The sequence below is a fragment of the Lithobates pipiens genome, unplaced genomic scaffold (genome assembly GCF_037356315.1).
Source record: "Lithobates pipiens isolate NorthernLeopardFrog02 unplaced genomic scaffold, aLitPip1_a1.2 Scaffold_25, whole genome shotgun sequence".
Lineage (NCBI taxonomy): Eukaryota > Metazoa > Chordata > Amphibia > Anura > Ranidae > Lithobates > Lithobates pipiens.
Window position 1 is genome coordinate 203,945,842 of NW_027507787.1, and position 20,440 is coordinate 203,966,281.

The 20,440-nt window shown below is 42.7% G+C and overlaps 1 protein-coding gene across 1 annotated transcript in view; it reads left to right on the forward strand.

Moving 5' to 3' along the window:
• Positions 1 to 20,440, forward strand: part of LOC143930833 (uncharacterized) — a 156,025-nt gene that overhangs the window by 12,238 nt on the left and 123,347 nt on the right. The window contains exon 5 of the mRNA XM_077455452.1: positions 3,369 to 3,419. Within this exon, the coding sequence (XP_077311578.1) occupies positions 3,369 to 3,419 (51 nt within the window). The remainder of the gene's footprint in view (positions 1 to 3,368; positions 3,420 to 20,440) is intronic.

The window sequence follows — 20,440 nt, forward strand, 5'->3', positions numbered from 1 at the left end:
AGAGAGCTATCATGTTGCCCCTGTACAAATCATTATCACTATTTATATCTATAGGAAAAGAGATTTCATCTCCAAATAGGAAAGGTTTCTTCACAGTAAGAGCTGTGAAAATGGGGAATAGACTCCCTCCAGAGGTGGTTCTGGCCAGCTCAGTAGATTGCTTTAAAAAAAAGTCTGGATTCTTTCCTAGGTGTATATAATATAGCTGGGTACTAACATTTATAGCTAGAGTTGACCAGGGAATATCCCATTGCCTCTCGGGGGATCAGGAAGGAATTGTTTCCCCTGCTGTAGCAAATTGGATCATGCTTTGCTGGGGTTTTTCACCTTGCTGTGGATCAACTGTGGGGAAAGGATTGTCTATATGGGATTGTATGGTGTTTTATTTTTTATTTTTTGGTTGAACTTGATGGACTTGTGGCTTTTTTCAACCTGAATATCTGTGTAGAGGGGAATGTGATAGGGTTCAAGAAGAGAAGAGTCAAAGCCAGGAGGGTGGAATTTGTTTATCTAGGGCTGGCATATTTTAGTGTACTTAGGAATCCTTTCTTGTCATGCGATTTATTTTTTTGATTTATTTTTTTAGTTTGTTACAGCTTGAGCAACCCTGGTTTTGGTTTTGGAAAGGCAAAGTCTAGGATTCTTCCAGACCTTGTCTATAGTCTGGTTGCAGCAGTGATTTATTTATTTCTTATTACAGGTTTGTATATAGCACTGTCAATTTACATATGGCTTCACATATTCCGTATTTATCGGCGTATAACACTCACTTTTTTCCCCTTAAAAGCAGGGGAAAATCGTGGGTGCTTGTTATACGCCGATCCCCCGAAATTCTGAGCCTCTGGGCGGCTTTCAGCCGCCTTCGGCTCTTCAAGGTGACTTTCGGCTGCCTTCGGCCATTATCGGCGGCTTTCGGCCACCTTCGGCCGTTCTCGGAAGCTTTCGGCCGTTCTCGCAAGCTTTCGGCTGCCTTCTGCTCTTTTCGGCAGCTTCGGCTCTTCTCGGCGGTCGAAAGCTGGCAAGAAGAGCCGAAGGCCAGCCGAGAACTACCGCATGCCGCCGAGATACACATCCGGCTCTGTATCTCGGCGGCGGCATTTCAAAAAAATAAAAATACAAATAGCAAAATAAATAGACAAGGCTGCAATGGGGGACAAGACTGCATAAGGCTGCAATGGGGGACAAGACTGCATAAGGCTGCAATGGGGGACAAGACTGCAATGGTGGACAAGGCTGCATGAGGCTGCAATGGTGGATAAGACTGCAATGGTGGACAAGGCTGCATAAGACTGCAATGGTGGGCAAGGCTGCAATGGTGGACAAGGCTGCAGATGACACTGATGGGCATATAAATGTAAGGTTTTTTTTTTCCCCCTTAAACTTCCCTCCTAAAAGTTTTTTCCTTAAAATTCCCTCCTAAACTTGGGGTGTGTGTTATACGCCGGTGCGTGTTATACACCGATAAATACGGTATATATATTTGTACATTCACATCAGTCCCTGCCTTAAGGGAGCTTACACTCTAAGTTCCCTGACTCACATTCATATACTAGAGCCAATTTAGACAGGAGGCAATTAACCTACCAGAATGTCTTTGGAATGTGGAAGGAAATCCATGCAGGCACAGGGAGAACATGCAAACTCAAGGCCGGTAGTGTCGTGGTTGGGATTCGAACTGGTGACCCTAGTGCTGCATTTTGGGCAATTCAAGCTCCTAATACAAATCACAGTGGCTAAGTAGTTAGAACATCCAGCCAGGCATTTCTACCACGTGTAGGTGGGTACCTAGATTTCTGCAGCCCCTGAAGCACATGGTTGCATAGTTAAGGACAAATTTGGTTATCCTGGTCAAGACCAGATACCATTGGGATAAAACTTTGTAGTTTGTTTCTGAAGGAGCCACATTCTGAGTACAGGACTTTGTGGTAGCCAGATTTGGTCCCACTTATTAGGTTCAAGGGTGACACCAAGGATTAGGCCTGTGGAGTGGGGAGTGGAGCATTTGTGTTTAAAAAGGGAGAGATGGTCCAAAAAGGTATGAGTTTGGAGAATGCACGTATAATATTGTTTGTAAATATCTAAAGATTTCCGATCCCAGAAGACCTGAAAAAGCTTTGTAGTAAGTGCCCTACATTCACTCGTGGCACCATGCCAAGCTGGCAGAGGCTCTCCAGTGAGAGGTGTGCGTGCTTGTCAGCATCTGTGGGGGATTTCTCCCCCCTCCCTTTTTTTCTCTCCACTGACTTTATGTTAATGCGAGCGGCGCTCGCAGGGACACAGGCAGTCGCTCTGCTCCCTCCCCTGCATCCACATTGGCAGGAAGAGGAGAGCCAATGGGCAGCCACCTGATTGCATTAGGGAATTCAGGGACATGTAGTCCCCATCTCAAATGGCCCCATAGCCTTGTATAGTGCATGTAACTACAAAGCCCAGCATGCTGTGCACTGAAGGGATTTGTGAAGAACTCCATCTTGTCTGCTTAGAGGAATTAGTTACCACAAGGCAGAGGGGGAGACTGGACCTGGGGGAGAGGTGATTCCTCCAGGGATGGTCCGCCACGTTGTTCCAGGTGTCTATGGACGGTCAGGAGAGGGGGATTCTGGGTACACGTCCAGGCGCACCTGCACCAACGGTGTGAAGTGTTTCAGTGTGAGGTGACCCGGTTTGGTCACTAGATGTCCTTGCCTGTTCCAGGATGTTCATTTGGGCCTTGACCTCAGGATTGGTGAGATGGCACTTGCATCATTGCTCTTAATCACCTTGCTGACACCTGTAGTGCCAGAGGACACAAGACCATCCAGATACAGAGACACTGTATAAAGACACAATTGTTCTTTCGCCTTGCTGAGGAAGATCCTGCATTCTTTGTTTAATAATCTGGGCCAGTTGTATTGCTTTGCTCTGCCATTCAGGAGTTAAAGTGCACAAACGAAAGTGGCTAGCTGAAGATCCAAGGCCTCATCCATCTTTCAAGGAACTGAATTTACTAGTTCCTCCATGGTTACGCACCCACACACATGTCCAGGGCTCTGTATATGTAGTGGGTGTGCGGGATAGTCTACCTTGGGAAAAGATCTATTGAATAATAACAAAGTTATTGTGGAAGTGTTTGCCTCTGCTCTTGGGGTTATTCTCAGGTTTGGAATCCCCTGAAAGCAGCCTGAATATAGGATTGAGAGTTATATTGCTCTTAATCACAGTTATTGCTCTCCAGGTGGATTATTTGAATATATACTGTTACTCTCTGTTACTCTTTTCCACAAAAATATTGCAGTAAAGATATATACATATAAATACATGCCATGTTTTGCCGCGTATGCATTTAGAATCTTAGATAGGATTTTGTTACTTTTTCTTTGTATTTCCAGAAACGAGGAAGTGGACAGACTCCAGTCTGAGATTCAGCGGAAAAACACCATGTGAGTAACTTTATTAATCTATGAAAACAAGCAAAACTGGATCAGGTTCATTGTTTCCTGAAAGACCCTACTTTATTTTCTAGGAGATTGTCCCTTAAATCCCCTAATACTGCAGAGAAGCACAGACAGTCTTTATCTCAGATCATTGACGGAGTGCAGCACCACACTCTCCGCCATGTCCAGTCAGAGAACGCAGTCACTAAATTCTCATAGAAACTTTAAAGGGGTTGTAAAGGTTCGTGTTTTTTCACCTTAATGCATTCTATGCATTAAGGTGAAAAAACATCCGACAATACCACCCCCCTCCGTTTTACTTCACCTGCTGCGCTCGCCCTCGATGTCCTCTTCGCCGCTCAGCCATTGATTGACTAGAGTGGATGAATTGAAAGCAGCGCAGCCATTGGCTTGCGCTGCTATCAATCACATCCATTGACATGGTGCGCCGGGGTGGGGCGGGGCCGAGTGATACAGTGAGTGGCTATAGCTGCCGGCCATATCACAGAAGCGCTCCTGAAAGAAGTAACCACCATGTGAGGGAGCTCGCATGAAGGTGGTTGGTTCTTGCGGGGAGGAGCTGAGACAGCCACCGAGGGACCCCAGAAGAGCAGGTTTGTGGCCACTCTGTGCAAAATGAGCTGCACAGTGGAGGTAAGCAGGACCGTTTTTAAGGAAGCGCAAAAGGGGCAGCTGCCCTGGTCCCTGTCATTGTTATGGGGCCCAAAGCAGCTGCTTCATAATTCAACTATCCTGGTTTAAATTCCCTCATCCCTTGAGGTTTTAGTCCTGTGATGTGTCCCAATATCTCAGTGTGAAGTTCTGCTACTAATGCTGCCCAGCTCTGCCCTATTGTTGTGTACAGATGACTCAGCTGCAGACCCTGTGTTTACATGTAAATTACTACAACAATAAAACACCCCTAGTGGTGGACTTTAACGGCACGTACAACCAAAAATTACAAATAAGAACAATTAGCTTTCTTTATTAAATTGGTATAAAATCATATAAAAAACAGAGTTGATACATATCATATACGTTTGTAACAATAGCAGAAACGCATTACTCTCCCCTATGCTTTTTCGGAGCTGAAATAGTCTCCTTCTTCAGGGATATAGATACGACATAGGATATAATTCTATTGAAGGATATTAACAGGATATTAAAACAGGCAAACGGTGGAACAAAGTAAATAAAAGGGAGGTGGACTCCAAATAGTACTTACATAGCCAGGTACAGTAACATATGAATGTATCTCACGGTTAAATTAAGAACAATGGACAGTGTTGGGTGGACTGCGTGACTTTCCAGTATCCAAGGCTTCCCAAGGGGAGAGAGCAAGATGGTAAAGCAGTAATAAATGCAATGGTCGTTTACAATTTGGATTAATTTGTTGTTGCCCAAAGGCAAGAAAGATCACGTATAAACCTCCCCTAGAGAGCCCCTGTGAAGGAAACAAGGGGGAATAGTTGTTAGCTGGGCCAATACCAGGGAAACACTGGGGCGGGCAATAAAGTGTTGGGTCCAAGAAAATAGGTTGGGAATCAAGCATGCATATGTAAATAGCAGTGGCATTCATATGTAAATAGGGGCGACTGGCAGCATTGATATGTATATAATGCCCCCCTGATGTCATATCCACAGTAATCTCTATCAACCAATCAACAAGCAGAAATCATGTGCTGTAACCTCTAGTAACTAATCAGTGAGCGGTAATGATACACTGTAACCTCTGGCAACCAATTGCAATAGCCACCTGATCTGATTCGGTAAACTGATTTTGAGTCTAGCTGCTATTTATTGTATGTCTCAGAGCAGGTGGAGAGCAAATCTGCATGGGGGGGGGGGGGGCAAGAAAAGTTTTGCCTAGGGTCCAATCAATATAAAAGATGGCCCTGGAGGTAAATATAATATGTTTGTTATTTAAAAAAAAATAAAAATGTCTTTACAACCCCGTTAACATTTCAAAAGTCCTTTTCAATCTCTTAGAGCCTAGGTTCACACTGATGCAATGCGGCATTCGCAGCAATTCCTGCAATCAGCGATTGGCAGAAACAGATTGGATAGGTATGAACACCCATGCGATCAGATTCCAGTGCAACAAAAAAAGGTGCAATTTAAGCTATACAGAATGAATGGGCTCAAATCGAACTGCAAAGAAGCGCATGTGATTTGAACAGGAATGCGGTGCACCGCACCAGTGTGAACCCAGGGTAAACCTGCAGATTTAATTAAAATAATCCCTGGTGATCCTGCCATAACAGTCCTTGTTCAAGCACTTTCTGTTATAGAGAGACAACACTGTGTCTGTGTCTTCTAATTTTTCTCCTGCGTTGTCACGCTGTGAATGGGTTTCTAATGGAGACTACAAGTGACCGTTTGATCACACATAACATGGTCCATTAGTGTCACCATCAGGGAACCCACCCTGAAAATTACCATGCAACAATCGCATAGTGCATATAGACAGGAATTAGCTGCAAAGAGGCTGCAGAAGATCAGAAGCATTCAGATAAGAAAAAATCTGAACAAAAAAAGGTGAAAACAATGATTTTATTTTAAAAAATTATATTTTTTGTTTAAGATAAACAGTGCACAAAGTTAACAGTCATCTGGTCAGGGTTACTTTAATGAAGACAAGGTCTAACACTGCTGTCCTTCACCTATTCTGAACATGTTCTGCTATCCCCATCCGTTGGTTTCTGTCCAATCACCAACACTTCTTTTGTCCTCCTATGGTCCTGGGAAGGTTTTGGTGTATTCCTGTACAAGAATTAGAGCTCTTTCTGCATTTCCTGAGCAGTTACATACAGAAAAAGTTTCTTTGAGACATATTTTTCTTCTAATATTTCCTGCCAGTCCTATAAACTGGCCTTCCAGAACAATATCCGTTTAGTAGCAGGATGTTTCTGACTTTATATGAGCTATGAACCCAGATTTTCCCTTTTAATATATTTGTGACTCGAATCTGGTGTTAGAGAGCACTCGGCTGTGAACATTTACGTACCAGGAGTGGTCGGCAGCAGACATGTCAGGAATCTTAAAGCTGAACTCCAGCCACACAGACGTTTGAAATATTTATTATTATTATTATTATTATTATTATTACTATTATACAGAATTTATATAGTGCTAATTCAGTTTATCTAAATATATGTAAGTGGCTCTACCTTCCAAGACTTTTAAATTTGTGTTAATCCAGTCTTGTGATGCAGGCACCCCTACTGAAAGTACATTTGGAAGTAAAGTCGCTGTAGATCCGAGGGGGACATGCAAGGAAAATAAAAAACAGCATTTTAGCTTGCACATGATTGGCTGATAAAATCAGTAGAGCTTCCCCTCATTTCAGATATACCCCTTAGATTTAGAGTGACTGCACTTGCAGTGCAAAGTGGATTTGCCTTTCGTAAATAACCCCCTATATGATACCTTTTTTCTCCAAAGTACCTCCCGGCAGTGTAGGTGGCTCCGCCTCCTTCACTTGCAGGGCGATCATTCGTTGGCATCTGTGTACCCGGGCACAGATGGGGATCACAGTGCAGCTTATCACATGATGCCCCATCCCACACTGCACCTCCCTTGCCCCTACCATGACTGAGGGGTAGGCAGGGATCTGTAAGAGGTGCAGAGAGGAAAGCGACAATGGTGAGCGGGGAGCAGAGGAACTGAGTTCTGCCACATACCAGCTGAAAAAAAGCCCTGCGTGCGAGGGCCACATGAAATGGCCTGGAGGGCCACTTTGTATTTGACACGGGTCCACCTTGGGAGTGAGCAGTCCTTCTGTATGTGTGACCATGAAGAACAAAAGTAGCCATCCTTTAACAATAAGTCAGCAATAGAAGGTACTTTTTGGAGTAAGAATACATATTGGATTAGATTTCTTTCTTCTTTTAAACCAGAGTTTAGTGTAATTTTAAGAAATTAAGCTTGACCACCAGCCTGTTAGTTGAACATATTAACCTCCCTGGCGGTATGATTCAGTCTGGAATTAGGTGCTGAAAGCGGTACAATTATTTTGCATGGAAATCTGGCTTTTATTTTGTAGTCCTGTAATTCTTAGGAATAACGCTCTGAAATCTCTTCAAACCAGAGTCTAGCAGACATCCCGGGTATGATAAAGTTTATAATATAATAAAGAATAATAAAAATTATTCAATAATGTAATCAAATCCCCAAAAAACTGAAAAAGGGACATGTTTTGGTTGCTATGGACAATCTCCAAATTCCAGGCAGAAAAAACAGTATTTATAATATAAAAGTGCATGCAGGGCATTGCACAGACCACTAGGGACAAAGGGGGTGTGTATTTTTTAATACAGCACTGTAATCTGTAAGATTACAGTGCTGTGTGTGTTTTGTGTGTTTTTACTTTTTTTAATTTGCCGCCGTTCTCCACTCCCGTGCGTCGTAACGTCGCAGGGAACGGAGCTCGGCGGCATTCGGCACTGTGAATCGAGCGGAGGACAGCTCGATCACACAGCGCGGCGGACATCGCTGGATCCAGGGGACAAGGTGAGTAACTCTCCCTGTGTCCTCCTCTGCATCGAGTGATGCGATCCCGAGTCTGGCTCGGGGTTACCGCTCCTGTAATTAAAATCCCAACCGGAGCCAGACTCGGGATTACCGCTAGGAAGGTTAAGAAACTTGTACTAGCAGCATTAAAAGTACATTTAAAGATGCTTTAAAGGAGAAGTATGGCCAAAACTCTTTTGGCCATACTTCTCCTGTGGATAACAGAACTGCTAAAGCCTGCTGTTGGCTGATGTCACAGAGCTGCTCCAGGCTCTGCAGGTTTCCCGACAATAATGTCGGGATCTACCCAGATGCCTGACCAGCAGCTGGCTCAGCCTCTCAGTGTGCTGCTGAGAGCCTGAAACACGAACTGAATGATCAGCGCTCTTTGATTACTCAGTTCTCGCTCTTTAAGGCAGCAAGAGACAGCTGCATCTTAGATTCATGCTGCATCTACTTAGAAGAGTATGTGTGTTTGTTATTTTTTAAACCCCTTTTCACACTTGTGCGACTTGTCCTGTGACTTGGTAATGGGGGATTTTATCTACAGAAATTGACTGGGGTAATGACACTGCTGGGACAGTTAAAGGGCAAAAATCTATAAACCTATTACAGGACAATTTTATGGTCCAGTTTATTGAGGCCCCAACTAGGAATGATGCTCTGTTGGACCTGGTAATCTCAAACCATGCAGAACATATTACTAATTTTCAGATAAAGGAACAGCTGGGTAGCAGTGACCATAACATGATTTCATTTGATGTTAGCTGTAAGCAAAAATCATATACGGCAAAGATAAAAACACTTAATTTCAAGAGAGCAAATTTTCCAAGGATGAGGGCTGCTCTCCAGGACCTAGACTGGGAGAGAATATTGGCATCAATGGGCACAGAACAGAAATGGTAATTCTTCAAAAAGACTGTTTGTGATCTCACGGCAATAATGGGCAATAAGTTTATTCTCACGGCAATAATGGGCAATAAGTTTAAAAGGCTAAAAATAAGACCGATGTGGCTCACGGCCAAAGTTAAAAAAGCTATAAACTATAAAAAAGAGCTTTTAAAAAATATAAAAATGAAGGAACGCTAGTGTCATTTAAATGTTACAAAGAATTAAACAGAATATGTAAAAAGGAAATCAAGGATGCAAAAATTCTAAATGAAAGACAGATTGCAAAAGATAGTAGGACAAACCCCCAAAAATTCTTCAAATATATTAATAGTAAAAAGGTTAAATCTGAGCATGTAGGCCCTTGACAAAATAATCTGGAGTGGGTTACTGGGGACAATGAGAGGTCTAATTTATTAAATACTTTCTTCAGCTCTGTGTATACAAAGGAGCATGGGGGAGATCATGTCCATAATGGGGGTGGTAGTGACGCAGCCCCAAATCCACAATGGCTCAAAAGTGATATGGTCCAGAAATATTTGGACAGAATAAAGGTGGATAAAGCACCTGGACCTGATGTGGTGCCTATATTTAAAAAGGGAACAAAGTCTTTACCAAGTAACTATAGACCTGTTAGTTTAACTTCTATAGTTGGGAAGATACTGGAGGGATTAATAAAATACCACATAGACGAGTTCTTGCAGGAAAAAAATATTTTAAGCAACAGACAGCATGGATTCGTGAAAGACAAAAACCTGATTTATTTTTATGAGGAGGTAAGTAAAACCTTGGACAGAGAGGTAGTGGTGGACGTGGTATACTTGGATTTTGCAAAAGCGTTCGATACAGTTCCGCACACACAGCTCATGTGTAAGGTAAAGTCTACAGGATTGGAAAGATCAGTTTGTAAATGGATAGAAAACTGACTAAAAGACAGAATTCAGAGAGAAGTGGTTAATGATTCTTACTCTGAATGGTCTAAGGTTATCAGTGGTGTACCCCAAGGTTCAGTGCTGGGACCCTTACTTTGTAATATCTTTATAAATGATATTGGGTCTGGGATCAAAAGTAACATTTGTCTTTGCAGATGACACCAAGCTATGCAGTGGAATAACGTCCTTACACAATGTCTCCAATTTACAAGCCGACCTCAATGCCTTGTCTAATTGGGTGACTATGTGGCAAATGAGGTTTAATGTTGAGAAATGTAAAGTTATGCACTTGGGGGCTAAGAATATGCACGCATCATACATGCAAGGGGGAGTACAACTGGGGGAATCCATAGTGGAGAAGGATCTGGGGGTTTTGGTAGATCATAAGCTCTATAATAGCATGCAATGCCAAGCTGCGGTTTCCAAAGCGAGCAAAGTCCTTTCCTGTATTAAGAGAGGTATGGACTCCAGAGAGAGAGATATCATTTTGCCCCTGTTCAAATCATTAGTAAGACCTCATCTGGAATATACTGTTCAGTTTTGGTCACCAGTTCTCAAAAAGGATTTTGGGGAACTGGAGAAAGTGCAGAGAAGGGCAACCAAACTGATAAGAGGCATGGAGGAGCTCAGCTATGAGGAGAGATTAGAGGAACTGAATTTATTCACACTTGATAAGAGGAGATTAAGGGGGAATATGATCAACATGTACAAATATATAAGGGGTCCATATAGTGAACTTGGTTTCAAGTTATTCACTTTACAGTCAACAAAGAGGACAAGGGGTCACTCTTTACGTCTAGAGGAAAAGAGATTTAATCTCCAAATACGGAAAGGTTTCTTCACAGTTATGCCGCGTACACACGATCGGAAATTCCGGCCAGAAAAAGACCGATGAGAGCTTTTCATCTGAAAATGCGACCGTGTGTATGCTCCATCAGAATTTAGCTGTCCGAATTTCCACCAGCCAAAAATTGATAGCATGTTCTCAATTTTCCCGACTTTCTATCCGTAATTCCGATCGTGTTTATGCAATTCCAACACGCTAATAATCACGCATGCTCAGATTCAACTACGAGACAGAAGCTATTGGCTACTGGCTATTGAACTTCCCTTTTCTAGTCACGTCGTATGTGTTGTATGTCACCGCGTTAGAAATGATCGGAATTTGATGTGACCGTGTGTAGGCAAGACAGCTTGAGCCCAATTCTGTCGGAATTCCATCGGGAAAACCATCAGAGCTTTTTCCGACGAGAATTCCGATCGTGTGTACGCCGCATAAGAGCTGTGAAAATGTGGAATAGACTCCCTGCAGAGGTGGTTCTGGCCAGCTCAGTTGATTGCTTTAAGAAGGGCCTGGATTATTTCCTAAGTGTACATAATATAACTGGGCACTAACATTTATAGGTAAAGTTGATCCGGGGAAATTCCAATTGCCTTTCGGCGGATCGGGAAGGATTTAGCAAATTGGATCATGCTCTGCTGGAGTTTTTTGCCTTCCTCTGGATCAACTGTGGGTATAGAATTGGACATATGGGATTGTATGATATTATTATTTTTTATTTATTTTTTATTATATTATATTTTTTTTTTTGTGGTTGAACTGGATGGACTTGTCTTTTTTCAACCTGACTAACTATGTAACTTGGGACTGCAAAGTTGCATGACGAGCCGTACCCCATTATTTGCAATGAGTACTGTTCATACCTGTGCGACTTCAAGTCGCAATGACTTTAAAGTAGTCCCTGCACTACTTAGGTCCAACTTTAATGCGACTTGAGGTCCATAGACCTCAAGGTTACACAGGCATTCAAGTTGAGTCAAAGTCGTGTGACTTTTAGGTTGTACAAGTGTTAAAGGGGCCTAAATCCCATACGTCTCTTTTAAATCTAAAAACAAAAAAAAAATTTATTGGAGTTTACTATTTCTTAGATGTGGTGTATGCATTCATTTTCCCTTTTTTGTAGGCTTTCTCCTTTATTTTTACCTGTTGATCCTGCTAGAAAGTGTGTTCATTTTCAACAGTCCAAGATGTCCAGTTAGAGGGTTTAGACAAACCATTTACCACTGACACAGCTGCTTACAATAGTCAACGTTTATTCCTTTATGTAAAACCTTTATCCCAAAAGAAAAAAAACAGGTGCTATAACTGCCTAAATAGGATTGGCTGGAGTTCCATTTAATTCGTTAAGTGGGGTATACACAGTTTTTTCTCGTTCAGACGAGGAAAGGGGGAAAAAAACTAACTGCTGATGCAGTGATCTCCCCAGCTGCGCTATTGTATTCTGACAGAGGAAGATTTCCCTGCCCCCGACAGAATACATAGATAAGTGTTGCAGCTGTACTAAAATGCTGGTTCCCTAGCATGACCATTTTACAGAAGCCAGTTGTTGGACCAGCCAGCTGCTGTTGAACATAGAGTACAACTGGACTGAAAGTCAGCTGGTTCCTGCTGAATTGGGCGACTTTCGGAACATGCATTAGCCCAGTTGTTCTAAATCTGCTAGTCTTCTCTCTAAATTGACAATGCTGCTGTTCAAGAGTGTCTCTATTACTCCTCCATCCATAGTGGAGACACTGTGACATGTGTTGCTCCCCAGATCACCAGGTGAAAATAAAGGAAGAAAAGCCTTTAAAAAAAAAAATGCAGCCACCACATTTAAAAGTTAAGCCTCGTACACGCGATCAGATTTTCCACAGACAAAACCTCTGACTTTTGTCCGAAGGCGTGTGCCTGGATTTTGTCTTGCATACAAGCGGCAAGGAATTGTCAGCCAACAAACATGAACATAGTGACGTACTATGTTTTTTCAGCTCTTTAGTGCTACCATTTGGGCTCCTTCTGCTAATTTCATGTTAGTAGAAGTTTGGTGAGTGTTGATTCATTTTGTGCTTTTCAGTTTGTTTTTGAATGGCTGTTCGTCAACCAGACAGGTTGCAGAATCGGAGGAGATAACATGTTATTTATTATTGTCCATGGAGTTATTGCTTTGACCCAAGTCCAGTCCAGGAACAGGAGGAGGAGGATTTCTTGGTCCAAAAATTGAATTCTTTATTAATCGTGACCAATTATGTCATATGCCTTTGCTGCGGGAGCTCCAGGAGAATAATCCGGATGATTTTCGGAATTCTCTCCGCATGACGGATCCCTGCATTCACCAACTCTTGGCATTGTTGACCCTCTATATTAAGAAGCAGGACACATGCATGAGGCTTTTACCTTATTTTTTGGTTGAATAATATTGATTTATGATATATATTTATGGATGCATAGAATGCACTTTTTGGTTATGTTCTATTGGCAGATAGCATGTCTAATTTTATTTGTTTTCTTTTTTTAATGCACAATAAAAAAAATTGTGTAGAATAATACTTGGCTATGTGTTTTACTTCAAATTACAGTTTTGGAGTAGGCAGTTACATTTAACCACTTAAGCCCCGGACCATTTTGCTGGCTTAAGACCATAGCAATTTTTGCGATTCGGCACTGCGTCGCGCTGTTGAGCGACGTGCCTCCCAAACAAAATTGGCGTCCTTTTTTTCCCCCCACAAATAGAGCTTTCTTTTCGTGGTATTTGATCACCTTTGCAGGTTTTTTTGTGCCATAAACAAAAAAAGCAACAATTTTGAAAAAAAAAACGCATTATATATTTACTTTTTGCTATAATAAATATCCCCATAAAATATATAAAAAAAATGTTTTTTTTCCTCAGTTTATGCCGATACGTATTCTTCTACATATTTTTGGTTAAAAAAAATTACAATAAGCAATTATTGATTGGTTGGTGCAAAAGTTATAGCGTTTACAAAATAGGGGATCGTTTTATGGCATTTTTATTAATAATATTTTATTTTTTACTAGTAATGGCGGCGATCAGCGATTTCTTTTTTTAGTTATTTTTTTTTTTATTGTGACTGCGACATTTTGGCGGACACATCGGACATTTTTGACACATTTTTGGGACATTTTTTACAGCAATCAGTGCTATACAAATGCACTGATTCCTGTGTAAATGACACTGGCAGTGAAGGGGTTAATCAGGAGGTGGCAGTGTAGGGGTTAAGTGTGTCCTAGGGGCGTGTTTATAACTGTTGGGGGTGTGGCTGTGATTTACAGAACACTGATCTCTGCTCCAATCACAGGGAGCAGAGATCAGTGTCACTTGTTGCTAGGCAGAACGGGGGGGTGCTGTTTACTTCAGCATCTCCTCGTTCTCCCTCCCCCGTGAGACGATCGCGGGTATCCCCACGGTGATCGAGTCTGCGGGACCCGCGGTCAGACTCAAAGGGGTCCCGACTGGCACGCATGCACCGCCGGCGGTATGCACGCCATGGCAGGGGGCAATTTTAAATGGACGTACCTGTACGCCAGTTTGCCTGCCTGTGCCATTCTGCTGACGTACATCAATGTGCACCGGTCGGGAAGCGGTTAAAAAAATCCATAAATTGACAAGGGACACCAACCTAGTTGTATCTTTGATCTTAAAGCGGGAGTCCACCGGGACTCCGCGTTTTTTTTTTTTTTTTTAAAAGCCAGCAGCTACAAATACTGCATCTGCTGACTTTTAAATAGTGACACTTACCTGTCCAGCGCGCCCGCGATGTCGGCACCCGAAGCCGATCGCTCGCTCGGCTGCCGGGTCCCGCCGCCATCTTGGGTATGGGAATCAGGAAATGGAGCCTTTCGGCTTCATTTCCCGGTTCCCTACTGCGCATGCGCGAGCCGCGCGGCGCAATCAGGACGGTCCCCGCTGCCTCTGGGAGCTGTGTGTTTCCCAGCAGGCAGCGGGGCACTTGCTGAAGGGGGCGGGCGCTTGCGGAACGGGGGCGTAACCTACGCCCGTTCCGCAGAGAGCTAGCCCGGAAGTGGGTGCAGTTACCTGGATTATCCAGGTAACTGCACCCCCCTCCCCCCTGAAAGGTGCCGATTGTGGCGCCGGGGGGGGGGGATTCCGATGAGCGGAGGTCCATTTTAGGGTGGACCTCCACTTTAAAAACTACGGGATAATGGTGTTATGGTAACTTGCCCCAAAAAAATAAAAAAATAAAAGCATAATAATAATATTCTTGATATCACTAGAAAAAAAAAGTCTGTGAAAATTTGTTTGCAATAATTCCATCAGTATCACCAGCAAAGCAGCTTCATTATTATCCCATAAAGAAGAAGAGAATTGTGCACTGCATGTCGAGATTTCATAATTTGCCTCGTCACCAATGTTAATTCTCCATTACGAACGCTAGTTTACAAGACCGACCGCTTCCAGCTTGTCCTTGCTTCCGAGCATGCGTGTTTGTACTTTGAACTTTTGTCCGACGGACTTGTGTACACACGCTCGTAAAATCCGACAACAGACATTTGTTTGCAGAAAATTTTAAAACCTGCTATCCAACATTTGTCTGCGGAAAATCCGACAACAATTGTCCAATGGAGCGTAAACACGGTCAGATTTTCCACCAACAGCCTGTCATCAAACATTTCCCATTGGAAAATCCGATCGTGTGTATGCAGCTTTATTTGTAAAATATCCACTTCCTGTCCGTCGTACATTTATAAGCATCCCCCAGCCACTGAGTTACTTCTGAAAGGTAGCAGAAGGGGGTTCCCCCCTGCATTGCCACCTTTACCGAGCTCTCCTGTGCGATCGGGGAGCCCGGTAAGGATGTTGCCGGCGGCATCCAGCTCTGGGCACACAGTGAGAGGAACGGATGTTTTTACTCCCACACTGTCACGTCAGAAACCGGAGGCGTCACGGTTTTTGTCACTTCTTGTTTTGGTTGTTTGTTTACCTGGCCATTGGCCAGAGAAGCAGCCGATCAGACACAGATCAGTCTGATTATATTATTATTAGTATTGGAGGCCAGAGGAAAGATTTGGATTTGGACATTTGGTTTTAGACCCCCAATCTCACCACAAAGAGGACCCATCATGGCCCATGCTATTACAAGAGATGTTTTTTTTTTTATCATCCCTTGTAATAGTAGCAATAAAAGTAATTTACAAAAAAGGTAAAGGTAGATTTTTGAAAAAATGTATAAAACATTTTAAATACAAAAAGAAAAGAGAGAAATGCCAGAATTGGCCCGAGCTGAAAGGGTATATTACATTTTTGGTTTTGGGTTTGATACCGCTTTTATAATCTTTAATACATCGCTGAGTGAAATTGTGATCTAATTTTTTTTAAAAGGGATGATTGCATAAATCTCCCCAGAAGACCATCCAACAAACTGTATCTACGAATGCCTGCTGGAGGCCATACAAATTATTGGCATTTCCCAATCTGACAGGAATAGATCAGGACAGAGGACAATGATCCGACATCTGGGGGATCTTTTAGGACCTCTGAGAGACGCCACCTGTTCATGATGGTGGTGAAGGGAGCTTGTCTTTCTTGTTGACACAAAATTTACAGTATATATTTTTAATGCAAAAAATAAGGAAATCCCTATTGGTGGACTTTAGAGGCACGTACAACCATATAGTAAAGTACAAAACTATATTTTTATTTATATAAAATATGTGTACACATAATCACAAAGAAAGTAAGAAAGGTATAACACAAAGCAATTCAAAATAAGAAAACAATGTCTATGATACAGAGTTGAGCACCCATACAAAATAAGGTGGACCCAAACACTCGGTACCCTACGCGTTTCGGAGAAATTGTAAACTCCTTCATCAGGGGTAGGTGTAGAGTATATGAAACAAATTCTAGTAAAAAACACAAATGGCAGGATATTAGGAAAAGAAGCGGACATATAAGCAATACAAATTAATCAAAAAATTGTTCCCAGTACTTGCATAGCAGAGAATAACGATGTAGACATGCGATGTCTTATGAATTAAAAACAATTAAGTCAAGTAATCACGTGGCATGGCTTTCCAGTGTATATATTTTTATGTTTATTTTGTGTCCTGCTGGAGAGATTACATTTTTACTCGATGCTGTACGGGTCAGTTTACTGAGGTCTCCAGTTAGCTATGGTGTGGTCACAGAGACACAGCATAGCCTTGTTTCTACAGCTAGGACATGGAAAGCATGGGCCTCCTTACCATAATCTCAGCAGTGGGGGAGAAAAGGAAAAATGAATGGAGAAGGCAACATGAAAGTGAACCTGTTACTTTTCTCTCACAGTTGTCTGAACCAATGATCTCAAGATTTATAGAGCGTCGCCCTGTGTACAATACACCCAGTCTGCTGTATTGTGCTCTTAATCTATAATGTCGTTGTTACTCCTAACGTAAGTTTTACATACCTGAGAGAAAAATATGTACAGACTAATGTGAAGTATCTGCAGCCGCAAAACCCAGAAACTGCAACACCTGCCCATTCCAGGCTCTGTAGAGCTTACCTTCCGTCTTATGTTCATGAATAATGATTCCTACCTTCCGCCAGGTTCTTTAGATCTTCACTGCAATCAGGAACCTATGTCCCATCAGGTTCCATTGCTCTTTCCAATAATTAATCATATATTTAGGAACAGCAACACCTAACATACCTCCCAACAGTATGAGATGGGAATGAGGGACACCTACTAGAAAACGCATGTAGGTATAGGACACGCCCTTGCACACCCCTTAAAGGGGACATAAAAAAAGTTTAAGTCAATCCACAAGTGCTTTTTTTTACCACTAATATTCCTTCATATCAGTTTTTAAAATTGAAAAATGCAGCAATTTTAGAAATTGGATGAAAGGTTTAGCACTAGGAAACACTTTTTGAAAGTGAAAAAGGGCATTTTATATACAGCTAAATAGATCAGACCAAAATGAGGGACAAATGTGGAGGAAAGAGGGACATTGCTCCTAATCAGGGACAGTTCCTCAAAATCAGGGACAGTTGGAAGCTATTGGCCATAGAAAGAAAAAAAAGAAATGGATTCCTCTATCTACACAAGCAAAGGGGGATGGAGGAATCCCATCCCCCCCGAATATTGTCTTCTTACAGCAGTACCCAGCGCTGTCAGATTACAATAATCAGAAGCTGCAGCCGATTGCTTACAAAAGATCAGGCCACAGGTGCCCAAGACAGTGATATTCAAATACCATGGGTGCCCAGGACTACCAAGATACGTCTCAACCCCTGAATAAAACAAAAAGAGAAGGTTTGTTGGGACTTTAAATGAAGCACAGCCAAAAGTATTGAATTGGCAATCACATGTTAATGGATTTGAAACAATTTATACATAGAATAATAAAATAACATGGTAAGAAAGAATATTGTCTTCACAATTTATTGTCCATAATGACAACATGATTCCCAGTATAATAATAGTAGTTTCATAAAACGTCATTGCAATTCATCATCAACATAATTGAGTTAACGATGACGATAAAATCCATAAGTATCGATCTCAAAATCACGTGATTGCGATGGTGTAGCATAAGGCTGGGGCTCTATGCATTTCTTGGAGATATCCACTCATCAGGAGCAGTAGCAATATGTTGGGAAGTGGAAATATTTTCCAAACACTCTTACCTACAAAAAGTTGGATATGTAAAAGGGTGGTAATGGATGGCTGGGGTACCCCAGATAGCAAACATCTCCAGGGAGCTGAGGCCGCAAATCCACTGCCCCATTAAGGCAGAAGGAGTGCAAAAGACATCATCAGTGATAATGTGATCCCCAAGTAAATATTTGTAAATAGAGCTGCACAAGGCACATTGAGGAATTCAATTCAAGAGGGGTAGATGATGGTGTCAAGAGCCGGTTGGGGGGTGAAAACACTAGAAAATAGAGCCCACAACAACAGGTCAAAGATATGAGAATAGTGTATAGCCAATGGAACCAAAAAGTGAACCTATAACAAGTTATTACCTTGAACTGGGACAAGCATGTGGACCATCCAGTGTGTTGGGGTATGAGGTGAAAATGGTATGTGCTCCACCCAGGTGCAAACCTATATGGCGGCGGTGTGCCACCAACGCTCTGCATATTCAGGAGGGGGGGGGGGCGTCAATGCCCGTACACAAAGCGTCACACAGCAAAGGCACTCAAACCCTCTCCTCATATAGATCTCTGATGGATTAAATCACATCCACGTGCGGCATCAATAGACATCACACATCAGGCGCGTGGGGCGTGGTGTCGACGTGCGTCAAGCATCCACCCACCCCCCGCATCCAGAGGGATAGAGGAGGGAGTGGAGGCCTCGGCGGACATCATATTACATAACATATCACATATCAAATGACGTAATAATACCATGGGTACCCAGAGCTACCAGGATATATCTCATGCCCAAATGACATGCCAATGCTAGAAGTACCCAGGACTAACAGGATATAGCATCCCCCAAATGACATATTAATATCATGGGTGCCCAGGATTGCCAGAATACATCTCTCCCCCAAATTACATTACAATATCAAGGGTGCCCAAGACTACCAGGATACTTTTCACCTCCAAATGACATACCAATGCCACATGTGCCCATGCCAACCAGGATACATCACACCTCCAAATGACATACCAATAACACAGGTGCCCAGGACTAACTGAAACATCTCACTCCCAAATGACATACCAATAACACAGGTGCCCAGGACAACCAGGATACATTTTACCCCCAAATTATATAACAATAGCACAGGTGCCTAGGACAACCAGGATATGTCTTACCTCCAAATGATATACCAGCAACATTGGTGTCCATGAATAACGGAACACATCTCACCCCCAAATGACATACCAATTCCACAGGCGCCTAGGACTATCGGATGAGGTCTTACCCCTCCAATGACATATTAAAACCACAGGTGTCCAGAACGCCAGGAGATGTCTCACCTCCTCATGACATACAAATGCCACAGGAACCTAGGATATGGCTCCCCGCCGAATGGCATACCAGTATTAGAGAAGACAGGTTGTACTGCTACTGTTTACTTTTATAAATGAGTTTTATTCAGCATCCTTCCAGATACAGGCTTTTCCCCTGCTATGTTTTGCGGTAACATAGAGACAAATCTCTTATTTGCCCCCTTTTTGGGCTTCTAAATATACCATTAAAAGTGTTTTGTTATATCTGTTTGATAAGTGCAAAAAATACCTGTTGATCCTGCCACAAATCTTGTGAGCTTCATAACTTCCTGTACTCTCTCCCTGTGCTGCCCTCTTATCAGTTACATTGCTCCCCGCTATAGGGTATGGGCCCAGGGGTTGCATAAAGCCACCCGTACAAACATATGCCCCAAACACAGTGTGCATGTACTATTTGGACATACACCTCTTGGGAATATTTCCCATTTACCGGTACTTCTCCCAGCTCTGAGTAGTTGCCAAAGGCGGGGACACCCCTGCAGATGCTCCTTATTTCTCCTCTTGACACATTAGGGTAAAAAGCAATCTGGAGAAATCTGAAATAAAATCTTTTGATCTTTTGTTGGATGGCGGGGCCCCTGGAAGTGTATAGTGCAGACATAGAAGCCAGGCTGAGACGCGGTGCATGAAAGGAGTGCCGAGATGGCTTTACTGAATACCCCGCTGTCCCATTCAGGCCCAGCCAGAGGGGGCCCACTATGGACTTTGATCTGTATGAGCTGCAAAGAAAAGTAGGAACTAATCCTGGAAGTACATTGGAGGAGAGGCTTGTCTAACGTTAACCTGTTCCCTGCTGATATAACACACACCGCTATTCACAGTTTAACCTCTGACCCTGCCGCAGGCTGATGACTAATTGTGAGCCACACCCCCTGCTGGG